Genomic DNA, 22,199 nt, shown 5'->3' with positions numbered 1-22,199 from the left:
AAATGCAGTTATGAGACAAATGCAGGGGATTATTCAGGTATAAGGTTTTGTATTAAACAAAGATAAAAGTCAAGGTTTAGGATCTGAGGGGCAGATTGGCGGAATTAAATTTAATAATATAACATTAAAATTATACAGAGAATATTGAAAGAGAAAATAGAGGAAATGAAACGTGTGTGTTTTGGAAGTCTTTTAGGCTTTCGTCCATTAAAAATTCATTTAATTAATTCCATATTGTTAACAAAAATTACTTATTTAGCAGGTGTTTTTAGTTTTTCTTTGATGTTGTACAAAAATATATATTTTCTTTCATTTGGGGATAGAGATTAAACCTGGTCAAAAGAGGAGTTCTATATGTAAGAAAAGAAAAAGGAGGATTGGGGCTAATAAACCCTATAGCATATACTGCTTCATTAAAGTTATATAGAGTAATGAAATATTTAAAAGATGACATGTCTTTATTAACAAAAATATTAAGTTTGAAGTATAAAACAGAATGGTTAACTTTTTCAGTTGAGAAAAGAAGAGGTTGCTGTAGTAAAGAAATGGAGAATTATCAAGATAAGATTATCTTTGGGAAAATAAACGTGAAAGACATTGAAAATGAAAGAGAAAAATTGTACAACAGGATTATGGAAAAGTTTAATAGGATATACCCCTGGAAGGATTTAAATATATATAAAAAAAAAGAATGCTATCAAGGCAAGAATGGAAAGCTAGAAAGAATGTATAGAATGTCAAGATTTTCTATGGAGGCTGACTATACAAACATTAATGGTAAAGGTGAATATGCCTTATAAACGTAGAAAAGATTTTGTAACCAGTGAACATGTTTTTCTAGAATGTAAAATAGTTAAATGTTATGAAAAAAGATTCTAGATAAGAATTATCAATACTATACAATATTATTAGATAAGAAATATGTGGAAGGATTCAAAGAAGTAACTAATTTAAATATGGATATGATTGAATTTGGGTATTACAGAAACAATAGTAAAAAAGACATTGAAAGAATTGATACAAATATTGCTCTGTGTATTATGGTTAATTTGTAACCAGAGAGTGAAGGCAGTCATGAAAAATGGGATTTGGCCATGATATTAAAAAAGATAAGGTTTTGTTTGTGAAATTTGGAGTAGGGGTCAAAAAAGTAATAACTAAGTGTTGTATGTATGCAATGTAGGAAATGTAGATGTAGGCGGTAGATTTGATGCATGTATGTTATGATGTATACAAATTTTCTATATAATGAAAAATATGTATATATAATACAAATAAGCAAGAATGTAAATAACTGTGTATGTTTTTTTATAAAGGATTCCTATTATTTTTGATAGAAGCCATGGGAACTTTTACATCCACTTGAAATACCACAAACTGAAACAGATGGGCCTCAGTTTTATGCCTCATCTGAATGATGAGTAATTGCCTTGTTCAGAGATACAGTGATCTTATAGCTAATTTCCATATGTTGCAGGGGTGTAAAGGGCATGGATGCCACACACTGGGAAAGTGGGGGAAAGCCCCCTCTGTAAAAAACAGTTTAATGGCATTGCAATGAGTTTCAAAATGTGCTGTCTTCTGGAGTTTAATTTTCAAAGTTGCAAACTATGGCAGTATGGTTCACACTTGTGATACAGAGCCTAAAAAGATAGAGGACTATACTTATATGGCTGCCACACGTATTATAGAGAACTCAAAATTGTATAGCAATGGACTTATTAATCACATAAGGTAATGGGCTTTCTTTAAGAAGAATGAGATATGTGATTATAAGTTCCACAAATGTGAAAAGTAAACTTTGTTTGACAGGAAATCTTAGACTTAGAATTAGAATACAATTTCCATCTTGATGAACTATAATTAAAACACAAAACAATGGCAAACAAAGCAAATTAAGGAAATCAATGCTGCTTTTCTCATTGTTCAAGTAAAGAAAATTACTTATGATTTTTGGATTAATATGTTTGTGCACGAGAAGTTCATGGACTCTAAAAGACACATTTGATTTTATCCTGTAAAGTGGCTTAGCTGGTATATTAGAGTTATTCTCTACATTCTAGCTTTAATTTGCTGTTTTTAGTCTGGTACAACTGTTATGGTTTAAAAGTTTCTCTTTTTACATGTTACAAGAGATGCTTAATTGAATATGGTCTGAGATTCCATGGCTATTTGTTGTCACCAGAGTGCTTTGGGAATACTTATGTTTTGTCGTGGGTATACAGGTACATACTTAACCAGAAGACATTCGTGTTTCAGTTTACAGGGAATATGCATTGCATTCTGGGCAGTGCAGGTAATCTATCATGACTGACAAGACTTGCACGTGGTGATTTCATGACTGTGAGACAGTAGATTTAAAGCCATGGATAATAGGGGTTAAACCTCAATCCAAATCCTGAAAAATAATAAATATGAAAGAGAAAAAAGAATTCAGAATCAGAAAATCCTACTTCCCTCTTAAAGTGAGATACATGAATGGAAATGTGGTAGCAACATGATGCTATCAGCTAAGGACCAAGTTATATTAAATACACTAATTCTGCTGCAAGCAGCTATGAGAAAGTTCTCATCAGGCAGGAAAGCAGTCAAGTATGTGTAGGTAAGTCTTCTGATATCCTGCTGTTATACCCTTACCTCATTCCTAGCTAAAGGATTGCGTGTCTCACAGCTCCATGCAGCAAAGTAATAATGCATATATTTCTGTCAACACTTTCCCAGGTACAAGCTATTACATCATAAAAGGCAATGCTTACCATTTATATACAAGCTGTCATTTTGTAGATGATATACTCCCATCACAGTGATATTACTTGTGCTGAGGCTAACCTCATTATACACTTTAACTCTGTCAAAAGGAGGACTTGAGGCATCAACTCTAATTAAGCAGATGGCATTCACTTTAGTTGCAGACCCACTGGATTCTTTGCTGTGGAAATAGAAAACTATCAAGATTCTTGGCAATATATCTATACTGTATCTATCGATGGATAAATATACATGCATGCACACATACATACAATTGCATACACTCATATATTATAAAAGGATACGCCATTAAATAATATGGCAAATATAATAACATTTCATTTTAAGCCCTGTTCATCTGTGGAATGTAATAAAGTACAGGGCATTTCTATATTGTATAACACAATAAAAATATATTTTTTATAGTTTAAAACATCTATTTTCAGTAACCAACTTACCTAAAGCTGTCTACTTGACAGCCTTCATATGTATCATTGATTGTACTGTTCTTGAAAATGTTGCCAAACTAAAAATAAAATTGTAATAAAATGCAATTATTATTTGCAAGTCTTGAATATTAAAACTACTTAGGATACACAGTATGCCATTATACTCATAAATGATTACCAAAGCAATTATAGTTGCTGCAGCTGATTTATAGTAAGCAGATGTTGGATCCTTAAGCTGAGGTACAAACAGTAGGTTCGTTATAGTAACATTTGCCGTGAAATTTTGGTAATTCACTGCTGGGGTCACATCTGTAGAAATATGAACAAATAGCATGAGTGCTGTAACACCTGAAAATATTTTAAAAATAATGTATGATTACATTAATAATGATGAATCCTTTCAGAATTCAACTGTTTAGTGCTAGAATTATTTATTATGTTACTTATTGAAGTCTGATCTGTGCAAAAGAGTCACTGAGCAGCCCAGAAGGAAGGCAATGAAAGAAAATTATTTATGGCCTATTTTTTTTTTTTTTTTTTTCTGGGGAAATGCAACACTTGCTGACTCAAGTATTTCCCTTTTCCTCCTGACATCACTTATTTATATGATTAGAGTGAGTTCTGAGAGTGAACCTGAAATGACCACTAGAGCTAAAACAGAATTTTGATCCAGTTTCTGTGAAATCTGTTTCCAGTAACTTGCTCTCAGTGTATTGTACATTTATACAGGACATGCAGAAACGCTGTCCCATAGTAGTCTGGCAGTTATCAAAGCAGGTTAAGCCCCTATTTCCTGTTTTTTGGTGCAGAGCTTGAGTAGTTCTAACTTCATTTGTCCTAGTGTGTGACTTTGAGAAAGTTATTTAACCAAACCCATGAAAAGGGACAATTTGCTTAGCTGGTTTACTCAGTCAAATAATGCATTAAATAAAAACATAGTAACATTTTGTAATGAATGCATATTCATAATTTTAATACCACATTGTGTGTGCAGGTACTGTCCTTAACATCCTTCCTAGTGATAGTACATCTACCCTATACTGAATATAACACTTATAATTGAAAGAAATACTGATACATAATGACCATATCAATTGGTCGGACATAACCTCACCTACATCTAACAAGGATTTCTTTACAAGTAATTAATAGCCCTATACATTACAGCAAGCCATCAAATTCCTTATTAGACTGGATCCTAGTATCAGAGCCTAGCAAATTCACTACTACAGGTGCAATATCAGACTCTCTGAGTGACCACCTCACACTCTATATAACCAGACATTCCACACATCACTTAAAACAGCATGTTTAAAACACAACATGAACTTGTGCAAGTTTTGATCCAGAAATACTCATTATTACCCTATAATCTATCTTAAAAATCGTTCCCTTAGACATTGCAGTAAATGATTTCAGTACTGCTTTCCTAAATATCCTACATAGCCTCGTACCCCTTAGAAGGAAGAGACTAAAACAGAAAATGCAATTTGGCTATTCGAAAAGAGTAGAATGTTAATGCAGGATGGAGAAGAAGTACAGAAAAAAATGGAAGCGACATAAAACACCACAATATCTCAGACATTATATTGCTCTGCAAATTTACTAACAAGCAAATAGATGAAAACAAAAACTATACTGTAGCAGCATTCAGAATAATAGTAGACACGGCCCTAAAATAATTCTAGTCAGTCATTAAATAAATGTTACGTCACAGACAAAAATTAATCCCTGACCTGTCTCCCAATAACTCACCTCTCAAAACTGCAATAGAATTTGTCTTATTTCATAGATAGTATAGCATCCCTAACCAAGGATTAACCAGCATCTAATCCCAATCCTGCCCAGTAGGCACATATCATCACATCCACTTCCACCTTCCGTCTTGTGCCCACTTCATATATAAAACTACTCTGACCTTCCATCTTGTGCCCACTTCATATATAAAACTACTCTGACCTTCCATCTTGTGCCCACTTCATATATAAAACTACTCTGACCTTCCATCTTGTGCTCACTTCATATATAAAACTTCTCTGACCTTCCGTCTTGTGCCCACTTCATATATAAAACTACACTGACCTTCCATCTTGTGCCCACTTCATATATAAAACTACTCTGACCTTCCATCTTGTGCCCACTTCATATATAAAACTACTCTGACCTTCCGTCTTGTGCCCACTTCATATATAAAACTACTCTGACCTTCCATCTTGTGCTCACTTCATATATAAAACTACTCTGACCTTCCATCTTGTGCCCACTTCATATATAAAACAACGTTGACCTTCCATCTTGTGCCCACTTCATATATAAAACTACTTTGACCTTCCATCTTGTGCCCACTTCATATATAAAACTACTTTGACCTTCCATCTTGTGCTCACTTCATATATAAGACTACTCTGACCTTCCATCTTGTGCCCACTTCATATATAAAACTACTCTGACCTTCCATCTTGTGCTCACTTCATATATAAAACTACTCTGACCTTCCATCTTGTGCCCACTTCATATATAAAACTACTCTGACCTTCCATCTTGTGCTCACTTCATATATAAAACTACTCTGACCTTCCATCTTGTGCCCACTTCATGTATAAAACTACTCTGAAGCTGACACCATGCTATAGCTGATAATCTTCCAAGCAAGTACCTTAAAAATAGCAGCAGGTGGCATTGCTTAGCCTGTCTTAATCATTACAAATAGTTCAATCTAAGAATCCCACATCCACTCTTTCTGGAAAAAAATCATATATTATCCCTCTTCAGACATGAGGTAATTCAACACATACATCACCAACTTTAGATCTGCAGCAATTTTCTCTCTCCAAAATATTTCAAAATTACATTCAAAAACAATTGCTACTATGTCCTACAGGAAGAACTCCTATCCACCACAGAGCATGGCTTCTTTCGCTCCCATAGTACTAATCCTACACTACTACTTATGACACAGTTTGTCAAAGCAAACTTCTAATTTAATCTCCACTGGTTTACCACAAGGCTCTAGCCTTGGTTCACTCCTCTTTAACATTCTCACCAAGACCCTCCACATATCCACACAACAGCTTTCCCTAATAAAGTGCACAGATGCCTCCACACTCATATACATATCAGACAACCTGACACATCTCCAAAGAAATTATTCATGAAGCTTTAACAGCCACTGAACCATGGCTTTGTAACATGTAACTGATGCACAACCCCCCAAAAAACAAACTGCTACTTTTTCCCCAAAACCTCTTTCTCATAAAAAAACAAAATTTAAAATTGTCTCCCTTAACAAAACAACCATTAAAGTCACTTCTCATATCTAATTATTAAAAATGATAATGGATAATAATCTTAAATTTGATCCTGAAAATACAAAATTGCATAAAAATATCAGTAAATACTTGGGATACATTACAAAGCCAAAAACTTTTTTACCAATGCAAATAAAACTTGCCACTGCTTATCTCCTCCCCTCACCTCTTTATGGTGTTCCCATTCTTACTAACCTTTACACATCACAAAATGCAAAACTTGCACAATGCTGTAGTAAAGTGGCTAAATTTAGAGGGAATACCAGTTTTAGAATCCACCACTGTATTGCACTAAAATACTAAATTGGTTAAAACTGCCTCATAAACTAACATATACTCAGCTTCGTACTACCTATAAAATCATCCAGCATCCATCTCCTTGCACAGCACTAAATACCATTCTACATAACTATGTTCCTACTCAGTCATTATGATCTAATTACCAAAAACTCCTGTCTGTCCACAAACCTGTCAAATCTGCTGGGCATAGGATGTACTCATAGCACAGCTGCATAATAATGACATTATTAGTCCAACAGTTAGAAAAAATCCAATATAATCCCAAAGCCATCTATTTTATGTATATAAGATGTGCAAGTTAAAATATAATTACACGCTGAGCATGTTACACTTAAATGTGCCTTTATGTTCTGAAACAGGATAGATGTCTTTCTTCTGATTTCCATAACACAGCTGCCATTTTAAGGATAGATTATTTTTAAAACTAAATTTGAGTTGAGCATTTACAACCTTCTTAATATCTGGATAAGCTAATAAAATAGACCAATGCTTCCTAAAAATATCGCAGACAATATTTACATCATTAGAACATGTAAGGAGAGGTTTATTATGTACATCATTAGAACATGTAAGGAGAGGTCTATTCCTAAGACAGTGTCTAGACACACACCAAATCCCACTATTTCTCCTAGAAAAGTAGAGTCTTTCATTATCCTTCCTAGTTTTCAAAACGTCAGCATTCAACTTCAAAGGTGCTGTAGCCCGATCTAGAAACTCAACTTTAAGACTACAGAAAGCTTCCTCCAGATCAGTATCATTCTCATGAAGTCTCATGACTCTGATGAATTGGCCTTTCAGTACATTTTTACTTACATGACCAGGCTGCATACTAGATTTATGTAAGAGGGTATTACGCTTAACCTCTTTTTAAAATAAACTAGTCCCAAGAGATCTAAAATCAGTTTTACTCAATGTTACATCAAGGAAATTTATGCTGTTTTGTGAACTACTAAAACAAAATCTTAGAAAACTACTATCTTAATGAACTTATCAAGTTCTTCTTCTGTGCCACTCCATATTATAAATATGTCATCCACAAAACATTTGTAAAAGTGGATGAGATATTCAAAAGAATCAGTCAATACTTTTTCAGCTTCCCAAGGGGCCTGCACCAAATTGGCATAGCTATTAGCACATACTGTGCCCATCACTTCACCTATTTTCTGCACATAGTATTTACTGTCAAACATGAACACATTGTTCTCCAAAATTAATTCTAATAATTAATAATAATTAGGTGTAGAGTCAGATTTAGTAGTCAAGAAACTCCCAACACTGTCTAACCCTAAAGCATTCAGAATAACAGTGAATAAAGATGCTACATGTAATGTAACAAACAAAAATTTTGTTTGACATATCAAAAGAGGAAGCGCATTCATAAGGAGCTTCTAAAAATCCTTTGTATCTCTCAGCACTGTGGTAGTATTATCAAGGATGGGTCTTAACAACTTCTCTACATATATAGAGAAAGTTTTGGTGACCCAGCCCCCACTCAAAAGAATAGGTCTCATAGGAGGTGTAACAGAGTCCTTATGAATCTTGGGGAGCCAATGCAAAAATGTTGTCACCAGAAATTCAACAAAGAAATAATCATGTAATTCAGAATCAGTCAAACATGTCAGCATTAAATCATAAATATAAGTGAACAGCAAGATATTATGTGAAAGCATATGTTGACAGAGCCCATGCTTTTAAGTGTCTTCATCATCTAGCATTGTATACATGCTGTGTAGATAATGGTGCTTGTCCATCACTACAATGCCTGCACTCATATCTGCTGGTCGAAATTCGAGATGGGTGTCATTCCAAAATTCATTCAAGGCAGATCTTTCCTCAGTAGTGTGATTATAGAAATGGTCCTTATGTGGAATAGAGAATTGTTTCTGTATATCCTCATCACACATAGTAACAAAGGCTTCGACAAATTTGTTAGATAACCTATATTCAACATTTGATTGTTCTGTAAACAGCAATGACAAACAAATATTCCTAGCAAAAAGTCTTAAGTCAGTCAATACTTCAGTCATATCAGAAGCTCGACTAGAAATAAAACTGAGCCCTTTATTAAGAATGCATACCTGTTCTGACAAAGTATATGAGGAGATGTTAAACACTAATTTGTTCAGTGCTTTTACCTCATTTTCATTGGGCCCAATTGTGCCTTGTATTGAACACTCCCCCTCCTTATCTGACTATATGTAGTCTTCCAAATTGAATGGAGAAATATTGATATCCAAAACATAGATACATTGAGAGCTTAATTAATCTTCAACAGGGTGTTATGTATGCTCTGAACATTAACCTTGGCAAATGCAAAATAAAAAAAAGTGTTTTTACAGTGGGGACAAGTCCCCTTAAACCCCCATACCCCCTACCAATTATAAATACACTAACTCCATGAAAAGGGGTATTGTCAATTTCATACACCTGTTAATCATGTGTTTCTGTCAAACACAGTATGTTGTACAAACAGATGTGAATATTTGGGCATTTCACTCAAAAGTACCCAAACCATGTTTGTGTATCTATCTATATATATATATATATATATATATATATATATATATATATATATATATATATATATATATATACATATATATATATATATATATATATACATATATATATATATATATATATATATATATATATATATATATATACATATATATATATATATACACACACACACACACACATATATATATATATATATATATATATATATATATATATACATATAAAATAGCATGCACCCCAGAATTAAGAAAAATGTCACTAAATCCCAGTGAATGAGAATAGCCAGAGAGATGAGATGGTTTCTTACCAACTTAGATCAAATGCAGCAAGACTTTCTGGAAAGATGATACAATGAGAATTTCTTGGCCAATATACTGGAACCCCTAAACCTCCTCATACAAAGTAATGACCCATCTCTGCTGAACCTGTCCCAACAGGCCATGCGACTAAGTATCAGTGAAGGAAATAAGAAACATAAGAAGTATGATCCTAACTTATGCCAAGGATTCACAAGTAACAAAAAAAGGGTAAAAAACTAGAGCATCAAAAGAGGAAACCAATAAATCAGTCAGGTTCTTGACCCTCAGCCACCCTTCATTTATCAAAAAGGGAGAAATATTGGGTAGACATTATAAATTACTGAATCCAGAGAATTACATGTAGGAACCTCACCCTGCAATCACCCATGCTGCAGATGCTATGCATATATGAGCCAAAATAATTATTTTATATGTCCAAATTTGAAAATAGGAATGTGCATACTGACAGCTATACCTGTGATAGTAACTTAATAATAAATCAGGCAAGCTGTGCAAAATGCAAACCATTCTGCAGTGAAAAAACAATTAACCATTTCAAAATAAGAGTGACAAAACAGCTCTCACTCAGGCTTAATAACTTTCAACAACCCACTGTTTAGACATCCTCATGTCTACAGGAACTATGAGAAGTCTGTTCTTCATACCACTGAGTGACTGAATTTGGGTAAATTACAAAGCAATCTGAATGTAAAGCTAGAGAAAAATGTCAAATTTGATTTACAGCTTATAGGAAGCCTCAACTCATTCAGACATGCTCTATTAAGAACATACTTTAGTTAAAGAAACTGGAACATAGCAACTTCAACTGAAACACAATAGCACAAGTTTTTTTTTTTGTTGCTATTGTTTGATATGGCTAAAGTATTTCATATCTATGCTTGCGTTTAATTTTCATTTTTTATCTTTAGTATTACATGTTTAATTGTATATTTTATCATTTATATGTAGTTTTGATTAGACATTTGAATTTTGCTTTTATTTCCCTTGTGGTTCTTAAATTAATCCTCATTTACCAAATATAACTAAATATCAATCTGAATTGTTCATGTTTAGAGTTGTCTAATCTGTAGTATTCATAGGTTCATAGATTAGTACTAGGCTACTTACCCTTGTGGGTCATTTTAAGCCTAGCCAAGTACCCAATGTGAGAATCAAACCCTGCACCTTGTGTCTGCAAGGTAAACACCTTAACCATTCTGCCATCCTCCCACCCCCCATATCGGCATACAGTGAGATCTGAGGAAGCCCTTCACTTATTAACAGAAATGGGCGAAAGCACTTTGAGATTTATTTGGTGAGCACAAGTTGAGATACATGAATTTACTTAACACAATTACCTATATTTGTGTATTACTCGGACTTTCACCCTTTTTTGTGTAGATATGTGTGTGTGGGTGTGTGTACACACATACAGATTATGTTTTTTTTAGTTTGACTCTTTGCTTATGTATGGCTCATCTTTGACCCTTTCCCTTTCCCATCCCCTGTGTTTTGAGTCTGTAGATTTTCATACACACACATCTTCACACTTGGTTTTTGCCCCAAGGACAATTTGCTTTCTTGTCTGTTTTCTAAGAGACTTCACAGACACACAGTTGCTAAATCCTTTTTATACGTCTACCCCCATTTTTTGAGATCTGATAACTGCCGCTCTCCTCCCCTCTCCCATCACAGTATTTCACACATCTGTTTTATTATTAAACAATAACCGATGACGTGGTGTGGTATATTGAAGATTTACCCACAGCTGGTGTGATTAAATAAAGCCAACCGTGGATACATTTCAATATACCACAACTACAGAGTCGGTTATTGCTATTATACAATGACATTATTTAAGAAAAAAAATACTTTTCTTAAATAATACGTTTGTATAACGGCGCATTACTGTTCTTCTGCCGGTGGTGGTATATTGCTTCCTTGTGTTGATGTACTGCACATGTGTATAGGACTTGCGTTCCTATGCATACCGAGTACATCAGTGCTTTGAAACAGAAACAATGGAGAAAAGAAAGTCTCAGTTGCTACGTTTTTTTCTTTTTCTTTTTTTTTATTTATTAAAAAAAAGGTTTTGGACACTTTATACCACTTTTTATAGACACTTTTGGTATATTGTGGGATTTACAACCGGCATGTTGGCCAATCAGTGTGCATATTTTGGAATATTAATGGGGGGTCATTGTATAATACATTTTTGTTACATTACTATTGTATATGACTACATGCTTACATCATTCTTTGATATTATACCTGGCCAGTTACATTGTTTGTTTGTATTTAGATGAAGGATAAACAGCAACAATGACAATAAAGATTCAAATGATGTATGTACCACTTTTCCAATCACTGTCATTGGCTGTGGGGTTGGGAGTTGGTATAATGTTTAAGCTTGCTTACCTTACAAACAGAAGGTGCAGGGTTTGATTCTCAAATGGGATAATTGGCTAGGCTAAAAATGGCCCACAAGAGCAGTTAGCCTAGTATCAACCTACAAACTATAAACCTGTTTAAATGCTCTTGGATTAAAGCCTTTGTTGCAAAGCATGTGGCTTTTCATATGAAAGTAGAAAAGTTATGACAAAACTAGTACAGCAATGATAGCATGCAAATGTACTAAATTAGACTTTTTCTTTTTACATTTCCTTAATACTAGGTTACGTTGCCTGTCTCCCTCTCTCTCTCTATATATATATACATATATATATATATATATATATATATATATATATATATATATAGATTTGGATACACACATACATACCTACAAAGAGAGGGGGAGACAAACCCACACACATGCTATACCTGCACACACACCGCATCAAGAAATATGCACTTATTGCAGAACCTGAACCAACTGTTTGCACTACTTATTCCATTTTTTGAAACTGCTTGTGCTTTTTAAAAATGTAACCCCACCCCCTGGGCACTTAATGCTACTGCTCTGTCCACTGTTAATGCACCACTGGCATTTGTCAGTGATGGACATTATTTACATATCAACCTATACAATAATGGCATTGTGATAAATGAGGTTTGGAACAGAACAATTTGTCCAGGGATGTCTTCAAGTGGGGTTAAATAAATAGAGTAGCAGGAATTAGGATGACAGGGGGAGGATAGGGTTAAATAGGAATGTATGAGGTTTGAGAGGAAATGAGGTAGGGGTAGGGAGGGGCTTAAAGGATTTTAGACAAGTGTAAGTGGAGTAGGAGTCACATTTTGGCGTGAACTTGCTATGATAGGTTCCACATCCTAGATGACCTGTAGGTATGATTGGAGACCAAGTAGGCCTTGGGGAATAGTGGAGCAGAGTGGTGTTTGAGCTGTATTGGGGTTTGTGTGGGCTGCTGTTACAAATGGTGCATTGCTTCATGGCTGTGATATAATGGTGTCAATCAAGGGTTGCTATGGTGTTTGGCTTTATAGAAGTCTAGCTGGTTATTGGTATGTTCAGCAGTTAAAATAACTTTAACCATAAATAACTGATCTCCTTGGCTGTTATTCCAGTGGTGGTTGCAGTGCATGTTAATTTTTTTGGCGGTTTGTTGGGTGTTGCAGTGTGTGATGATTTTAAACAGTAAAAAGTAGTATCAGCCAGCCTCATAAAGTATCTTAATAAGATGCAGTCATGTGTGGTGTGTTTTTTTTTTTTTTTTTTTTGTGGTTTTGTTGGTAGCTAGAGCAGTGGGAAAGTTTGTTTTGGGGCCGAAGTAGCACTAACAACTGAAGGAGCTCTTCCATGCAAGAGGCAGTGGGTATGCAGCGGGTATGCATACTGGTCATATGCCTACATTTTGTGGACTGTCTAGGTTTTGACTAGGTCCAGATTTCTGCCTCATAATGTTCTTCGTAAAACTTTTTGGATATTGAAAAACGACTGGGATGGTAGGAGGACTGAAGCCACTAATTTATAAATGAAACAAATAATTCAGGTGTTTCAGACCTTGTGCCCTTCAGGTAAATGCATGCAGGATGAAGGTGCTTTTTCCTACTGCTTCTTCAATTATAGCCACAATATTTAAGATCTGTTTCTATCTTGGCCCTTTATCCCCCATTCTGAGAGGCTTTGCCTGGAATTTTGCTGACAGAGGTGGAGAAGTATGGAGGTGAGTTGGCGATCATTTTCCCCATGAGATTGTCGGTTGGTGGTGAGCATGCATGGAACGGTGCTTTCAGTTACAGGGGAGGGTTGGGATGTCAGACAACTCAACTGCACAGAGTCGCAGGATGCCAGCCTTGCTTCATAATGGGTTCAGTTTGTTTTAGGTCTGTGGAGATTGAAGTTTGTGCAGTTCGTGCTCGTTACGCTCATTTTCAGGTATATAGTTAATATCTATTTATGTTGTGAAGCTACCCTTTAATTTCGGCAAGGTTTTAGTTGAGAACTACTCTTGCTGTCGGATGTGTCAGTACAAGGGGGGGGGGATAACTGAATTCTCTGCTGCGTTCAGGTTACGACACAAGCTTTTATTAAGCGACTTCCTGCCTTTTCCTCTCATTTTTACTGCCCTCTTAACTTTATAAGAGCTTTGGTCCCTTTAATTGTCCCACTTTGTAGTGGCTTTATCCAGGTATCTTGTGAGGGGTTAACATGTAGGTCCCGATCTTGTAGAAGAGCCAGATCAGTCAAATAGTGAATAGTTTCGCGGGCTACAAGTGGTTGTCATGGATGTCTTCCTGTGCAGTAATGGTATAGCAGGGGTGTTTGTTCACGGGCTTATGAGCTTTTTCCAAGCAGTGTGAGTATGGGGAAAATAGCAATGACCTGTGTTACACTGTACAGATGTTTGCCTACTCAACCAATGATTTCATTTGACAGTTTGAAGCAATCGTAATGAGATTTAGGAGGAGATGACTTGAGGGGGAACACAGGTGGTTGGTCGAGGGTACTCCTGCATGCCAGAATATTGTCAGAGTAAAGGTCTTTATACTGATAAATGTTTGGTGTATTGGGTGAGTAATGGGGAGCATGGGGCTGGCTTTTAATTGGATGCCATGTCTGTGTGTTGTATTTTGGTGACCTGCGGAAGCACCTCTGTATATGGGGGCTTGCATTTGGGGAAATGTTCTTTTCATGGTGGTGTTTCATTTGGAGGTTTCTGCAGATGAGTTGATGGGGGAGATCTGCAAATATGTTTTCGCGGGCTTTGGGCTCCTGAGGTGATGGCTGGTCTATGCATGCATGCTGGCAATTGTAGTCATCCATTTTAGTTTTATATAGGGTCACCAGCAACCTTAAATTAACAGTAATTGCAAAATTTATTCCCAGATTTTATGGTGATTTGGTGCCGTGGTGAACGAGTTTTGTTCAAAATGTTTGATGGGGGGAAAAGAGAAGTTTGGTATACATGTTTACTGATTTTATGATTTTGAACAGACAAAACTGTTACAGACCGAACTGAACTGCACTGAATATTGAGCCTCAGCTAAACTTTCCCATGGAGGAGCTGGAAATTTTTTTTTTGTTTTTTTTTTTACTGTGGGGCCAATGTATGTTTAAAAAATTAGTATGATAATGTTGGAGGAGTAGACATCCTCTGTTTGGTTTGACTACTTGTACACCAAACTTTTGTTAACACAGTTGAAAAATGTTAAGCTAACCAGAATCACTTATTAAACACAGACAAATCTGTTCAGATATGCTTATTGATTTGAAAATTTGCACATTAACAATTTGCTTCGAAGATCGTGCAGTGATGGAATGGGGGACTGTACTGGGCGGAACAGTGTGCAGGCCTTTCCTTTGTCCACATGGAGTGCATCCATTGGGTGTTAGCTTGTATAGCATTTTATGTGTGTTTGGGATGGTATGCCAGGATGGGAAGTGAGAACAGTGGAAAGCCTGTATGTAAACTGGTAGCAAGGTTATTCCAGGATGCAGGTGACTAGTAGTAAGGTTATTCCAGCATGCAGGTAACTAGTAGTAAGGTTATTCCAGCATGCAGGTGACTAGTAGCAAGGTTATTCCAGCATGCAGGTGACTAGTAGCAAGGTTATTCCAGCATGCAGGTGACTAGTAGTAAGGTTATTCCAGCATGCAGGTGACTAGTAGCAAGGTTATTCCAGCATGCAGGTGACTAGTAGTAAGGTTATTCCAGCATGCAGGTGACTAGTAGCAAGGTTATTCCAGCATGCAGGTGACTAGCAGTAAGGTTATTCCAGCATGCAGGTGACTAGTAGTAAGGTTATTCCAGCATGCAGGTGACTAGTAGTAAGGTTATTCCAGGATGCAGGTGACTATCACATTGATGGAAAGTTAATGACCACTATGCGCTAGAGGCGTAAGTTACAGTTAAAAAATGAAACTTGAAGTAGTTGTTGTTCATCTGTGGTTTTCTGGCAAAGTAGTGAGAAGTCATTGAAGAATGAAGTTATGTTTGGTATATGATTCAGTGTGATTCAGTGTTGGGGGTAATAAAACAAATAAAAAAGCATTGTCCTGAGTCTCCGGGTGGTACAACTTGTCCCTCCATTGCTCTCATTGCTACTAATTATTGGCATATCAAGGACTAACGTTACAGGTGAGACAGTGGGGGTGAGGGTGGTATAGTGCTTAAGGTGTTTACTTTATTGGCATAAGATACTGGCTCTGATTTTGTATGGAATATTTGGCTATGCTTGGACTCCACAACAATGATAGTTGGTTGCTATGGATTTATGGAGGCTGCAGTAGTCTTTTAGGCACCTTGTCTGAGGGAGTTGGTGAATATTGTTTTAGGTATTTCAAATAAATCATTCTGATAGCAAGTTAAATGTGGTGAGTTTATATAAAATTAAGAGGAATCACTAACACTAGGTGTATGTTGTTGCTTCAGTTATCCCCTACATGTAGGGTTAAGTAGAATATACGTTTGTTGTTTTACTTGCATTCTTCATTTTAATAGGTCAAATAAGTAGTGGTCCAGTCACTGCAGGGGGTGGCATAACACCGTTATTGTAGTATATTCCTTTATTGTAAGCAGAATGATTTCTTGGGGGATATGGCTCTTGGCAGCACAATTTGGTCAGGTGTGCAGAGAATTTTGGCATGAAAGAGTAGTAGTGAGTACGTAATTTATCTTTTATTTACAGATGCGCGAAGGACCATCAGTTGGTGGATTGCAGGAAGCACTCATGAGAGATGATGTATGCTAATCCCACTATAGTAAGTACTCATTGGACATGTCAGACTTGGTGCAAGGTGTGGTGAAAGATAACTAAAATTAACTTACAGGTAGGGTGATGCAGGATTGTCGGTGTTTAAAGGGAGATGGGGTTGTCCATTAAGGGGTGGAATTTTTGTAACGTGTTGGGGTATGCTCTGTGATTTACTGAAGGCTTTGGGGAGCCAGGTTGTCTTCAAATGTGTTTGTATTTCAGATGATTTACATTTTTCTCTTTCTTTGCAGATGGTGGTGTTACATTGGGTGTTTTAGATGTCGGAATGCTACGTAATGCAGTCAATCATGATCAGTGCGGAGGTACTGGTGGTCTGATGGAAGCTCTCTTCTTAGGTGATTAAAGTTGCTACCAGGAAGTTTTCAATTGCTGCAGCTGCAGGGAATGAGGCCACAGGTTTTGATGTCATTTTATTTACTCATTTTGATGTGTTTGCATTGTGTATGGAGGGGACATTTGGGCACTGAGACTGCAGCAGCCTGAATTGGTTATTTGGGTAATATATGGGGGGATAAAGGACTTTGATTTCATTTATTGAGTCAAATCAGTGTTAGAGTCAAAAAGTAGGACTATCCATTTCTTGCAAGGAAGGTAGTGTTTGTGCAGCTACAGTGGTGTGGGTAGGGGTAGGTTAGTTATTTTGTATGTTTCAGGCATGACGTAAGGATGAATAGAGTTTGTGGGAGCATAGCAGGTGAGTGTTTAGGGCAAATTAGCATTCGCTGTTGGATGCAGAGGTGATGCATTAATAGAGAAGCTTTAAAGGGGAATTTAAGGCTAAGTGGTGGATTAAGGAGGGTGAGCTGTTGGTAGGTGTATTGGATTGCTCATGGGATTTGCATTGGTATCATAGTTTATCAGTGAGTTGCCTCTGGCAGTTCTCTGGAAAGGTTGTTGGGGTAGGTGGATAGGACTAGTCATGGGGTTTTGAATTTGTTTGCACACTTTATAGTAGATGTTAGGTTTGGGGGGCATAATTTGGGAGATTGTTTGGATGAGGGGATAGAGGGACAACTGGGGATGCTGAGTATTTGGAGTTCTGCTCAGATATGTGGTAGTCTTGGGATATCAAGTTCAATTTGTTTCACATGCAGCACCTAATCTATTTCTAAACGGACATAGGTGGACACCCTAGGCTGAATTTATGGTTACTCATTAAGTTGTGACTTGCACTCTGGATGGATGGGAGATGGTTCAGTATGTATTAAGAGTATGTTGGGTTTGATGGAGCACTTTAGGTATGTAGGTGTTGTGAGAGATAGGTGGGGAAATTGGTTTAGTGTTTTGGAGTGCATTTGACAGGTGATTATTGGGGAATTAACTTGGTTAGGCTTTGGCAGATGAATGGGAAGTCATGGAGAATTTTATTGTTTGACAAAGGAGGCATGTGGGGACCAGCTGGGGGGAGTTGGCCTCTTGTTGGTTAGACAGAAGGAAGGGTAATTGACAGGTTGTATATAAGGGTTGCATATTAAGTGGGCATAGGAGGTGTAGTTGGAGTAGTTGGGGATTAGGATTCATTGCCTTTTGTTTAATAAGTAAATGGTATGGCTCATGTTGACGAGTTGCTAGAATGCCATGATGGTTGATGAGCTGTTTTATTGCTTATAAGGGATAATTACTGTGATGGCAGGATTGATAGACAATGGGATTTTAAGGATATTTCTTTTGGTTACCTTAAGCAGTGAAATGGGGCTGGGATGCGGCATCATGGTTTGCTCTTGCTTCTGTGTGGCTTCAGATGGCAGTAGGTTTAGTGAGATTGTCCAGTTGAAAGGCAATGATCGGGGAGTCATTAGAATAGTTATTGCTCTGGCATTAAGGAGAGCTCATTTGGTTATTACTGGATTAGGAGGTAAATGGGGTCGCAATATGGCATGATGGCATGTAGTTGACTCTGCGTGGTTTTTATAATGCCCTTGAAGTCATTGTGGAGCTGCCATTGGTCATGAGGTAAGGATTATTTAGCTCATGACCAATGGCAGCTCTGCAATGACTTCAAGGGCATTATAAAAACCACGCAGAGTCAACTACATGCCCTTGAAGTCATTGCGGAGCTGCCACTGGTCATGAGGTAAGGATTATTTAGCTCATGCGCAGTGGGTATGTTAGGTTATCTCAGCATAGGAGAAGGGTCAGTGTTTTTGTTTTCAGTGGTTTAGGTAACTGGTTATTTTGATGATGACTCTGTTCCAGCTTGGTTAGTGTGGATGGGGTACACCTAATGATGTTTGGCCGGATGCCTTAATGATGGTTAGATTGCTGGAAGTTTGTCTAAGAGAGGGAGAACAGCCTTGTCAGGCTGCTGGGCGGAGAGGAGGGCAGGCTTGCCCTCTTCTGTTCCCCCTCTGGTGTTGGATGGTCAGTTCAGTAAGTTGGGAAAGGAAAGTGAGTGGTTACGCTGCTTGATAAGTACATAAGCAAGCAGAGGAAGCTGCTTATTTGGTTGATGGTATAATGCAATAAATGGTAATGGAAGTGAGCGGGTACGCTGCTTCATAAGGGAGTGGAGGTATGAATGCTGCTTACTGATCAGGATGAGCAGGTTTACGCTGTCCTGTCCTATGATAATGTTACATGGATGGTATTTCACCTGTATCATGTTTTGGTTGAAATTAATGAATATTGGTTAAAAATTATGTATATGGAAATTCAATAAAGGTCGTCAAATGTCATCCGGTGTGATGTGTCTGGGACAAATGAGGTTTGGAACAGACAAATTTGTCCAGGGACATCTTCAAGTGGGATTAGATAAATAGAGTAGCAGGAATTAGGAGAATAGGGGGAGGAATTAGGAGAATAGGGGGAGGACAGGGTTAATTAGGAATGTATGAGGTTTGGGTGGAAATGAGTTAGGGGTAGGGAGGGGCTTAAAGGATTTTAGGTAAATGTAACTAGAGTAGGAGTCACATTTTGTCATGTACTTGCTACCCACCCTCCCTCCCCTTTTTATTAGTGGGGAATATGTTTTTTAGTTTGGGTAGTGCAGGGAAGAGGGGCAGGCTTGCCCTCTTCTTTTCCCCCTCTGGTGTTGGATGGCCAATTCAATAAGCTAGGAAAGGAAAGTGAGCGGTCATGCTGCTTGATAAGTACATAATTAAGTGGAGGAAGCTGCTTATTTGGTTGATGGTATAATGCAATAAATGATAATGAAAGTGAGTGGGTACGCTGCTTCATAAGCAGGTGAGTGGCGGTATGGACGCTGCTTACTGATCAGGATGAGCAGGTTTACGCTGTCCTGTCCTATGATAATGTCAAATGGATGGTATTTCACCTGTATCTTGTTTCGGTTGAAATAAATGAATATGGTTAAACATTATGTTTATGGAAATTCAATAAAGGTCGTCAAATGTCATTCAGTGTGATGGGTTTCTTGAAGGAGATCGAGACAATGCAACTACCATGACCATTGGATAAGCCCCATGCAAACACAAAACACACAACAGCTTACCATTTCTCATGGTAACAGGAGAGTAACTATAAATCTAGTCAGTCCTTATCGAGTTGAAATTTCTCATCCGCTTGTTTGTTTTTACATATTTGTTTTGCTAGATTACTCAAGTCCTCAAAGATGGATGTGAGGAGATATAAGAACGGCATCAGTTCATAATAAGCATAACAACTGCATAAGTACAGGAATTGTGAATTATTCTATGCTACTATTTTATCTTAAAAATGTTGGTGGGTAAGTTATCTGTGTGTTTTTATATCTGTACTGTCTAGAATTCCTTCCATTATATGCTTCCTTCACTCTCTTGTGAAAACACTTTTTCAATTAACATGAGCCTGAAGCAATGAAATTTCATCCTGTGTTACATTGCATTTGTTGATCTTAATGACAGCAAAGTATACTTTGATTTTAACTTTGACTTTGATAAGAAAGTTCCAAGCAAGCAAACAATCCAGTAATGCAATAGCTATATGAGCTTTGCCACTCAAGGATAACTAAATCATTTGGATGATAACATTGAAGACAAACAGTTCTAGTTTGTGAATCAGCTTGCAAATCTCAGATTTCTGTGCATGCAAACCAAAAGAAAGGTCAAAGGTCATGATGGTTCTAGTTGCTGGATGCCTACAGCATAAAGGTATCCATCTGGCAGTTGACAAAAAGGATCAAGGCTATGAGCTAGTAATAAGTTGTTTCTTGTAGGCCAGAGTTTGATTCCCTCAGCCTTCATCTGAATAATGTGTGGCCCTGAGTAAGTCAGTTAACCATAGACTCCTCTGGAGCAGTTGGGAAATTGGGCGAGGCTCAATATTAGTCTCCTGGACTGCATGCAAAGTAACTACTTATGTACCCATAATTTCTGGGAGGCAGTTATGGTCTGTCAGGCATTATTGGCTGAGGTAATTCATGAATTTTCCAGCAAAATGTATTCTGTTTGTGACTCTGGGATTGTTACTGCATTACTGGTGCATTGCATTCTCATATGCTGGTCAGTCATACTTTTAAATATTGTTAATCATTGGGATTTTATAAACCATGATACACTCAGCCACATTCCTTGAAAATAAGCCAATTAGATTGTCACTTTATAATATATAAAGTATTTGCAACTTTAAATCTCTCTAGCAAGCATGGTAGATGCATTTTACACTGAAAGTAAATAAAACCAGAGCAAAATGAAAATGAAGCCAGAAGACGTGTAGAGTGTAAAATAGTCCAAACAGAATATTATGCTCTTCTACAAGTTGGGACTTAAAGATCAAAGATAAATAATGCTGCTGTGACAAGACATACTGTAGTAGTCTATTACGAATATTAAAGACTAAGTTATAACCTCTCTGGTCCAACCTAAGTTTCAGGAGCAGGGAAATGAATGTACAATTCATCACTGACTGCTATAGTCCCAAGCTATAATATCCACAGTGTAACTTATATTAGTTAAGAACAACATTCATTGCCATAACCTTAATAGCCATTGTGGGACCATCGGGGGATACAGACCACTACATGAAGTATATTAACATGTTCATTTAGTATAAAATGGTTACTCACTCTACCTGAATACAAATATAAAAAAAAAAAAAAAAAAAAAAAAAACAATCCTGGATATCAGTCAGGCTGTGGATAAAAACTCCATTTTCATCACTTTTTATACTATATTTTCTATAAATAAGTATTATGAACAATACATACTCCATTTTGTTGTACTTTTTCTAAAGAAATATAATTCTTGAAAATTAGAAAATGCATAAACAATCAAAGTTCTCAGAGTAACAAATGCAGTCCTCTTTATATACAGATGTCAGTTGTATGTTTACAGTGATGCACCTATTTGACTATAAAAATTCTTTATAAAATGCAACTTACTCTGTGTCAATGGATTTCCCTCATTATAACCTGCAAAGAATACATAGTCAACAATTAATGTCAAATTTTTTTGACC

The 22,199-nt window shown here is 36.7% G+C and overlaps 1 protein-coding gene across 4 annotated transcripts in view; it reads right to left on the bottom strand.

The window, feature by feature from the left end:
- Window positions 1-22,199, bottom strand: part of LOC122817708 (mucin-17-like) — a 283,584-nt gene that overhangs the window by 87,816 nt on the left and 173,569 nt on the right. For all 4 annotated transcript variants that reach the window (XM_044090784.1, XM_044053731.1, XM_044090785.1 and 1 more), the window contains 4 exons: window positions 22,124-22,153; window positions 3,376-3,506; window positions 3,207-3,274; window positions 2,757-2,929 (listed from right to left, as the gene is read on the bottom strand). In XM_044090784.1, coding sequence (XP_043946719.1) covers window positions 2,757-2,929; window positions 3,207-3,274; window positions 3,376-3,506; window positions 22,124-22,153 — 402 coding nt within the window. The remainder of the gene's footprint in view (window positions 1-2,756; window positions 2,930-3,206; window positions 3,275-3,375; window positions 3,507-22,123; window positions 22,154-22,199) is intronic.

This window comes from Protopterus annectens, chromosome 13.part0 (genome assembly GCF_019279795.1).
Source record: "Protopterus annectens isolate FY-2018-M chromosome 13.part0, PAN1.0, whole genome shotgun sequence".
Lineage (NCBI taxonomy): Eukaryota > Metazoa > Chordata > Ceratodontiformes > Protopteridae > Protopterus > Protopterus annectens.
The sequence above is the reverse complement of the archived record's forward strand: the minus strand, read 5'-3'. Positions and strand labels throughout refer to the sequence as shown.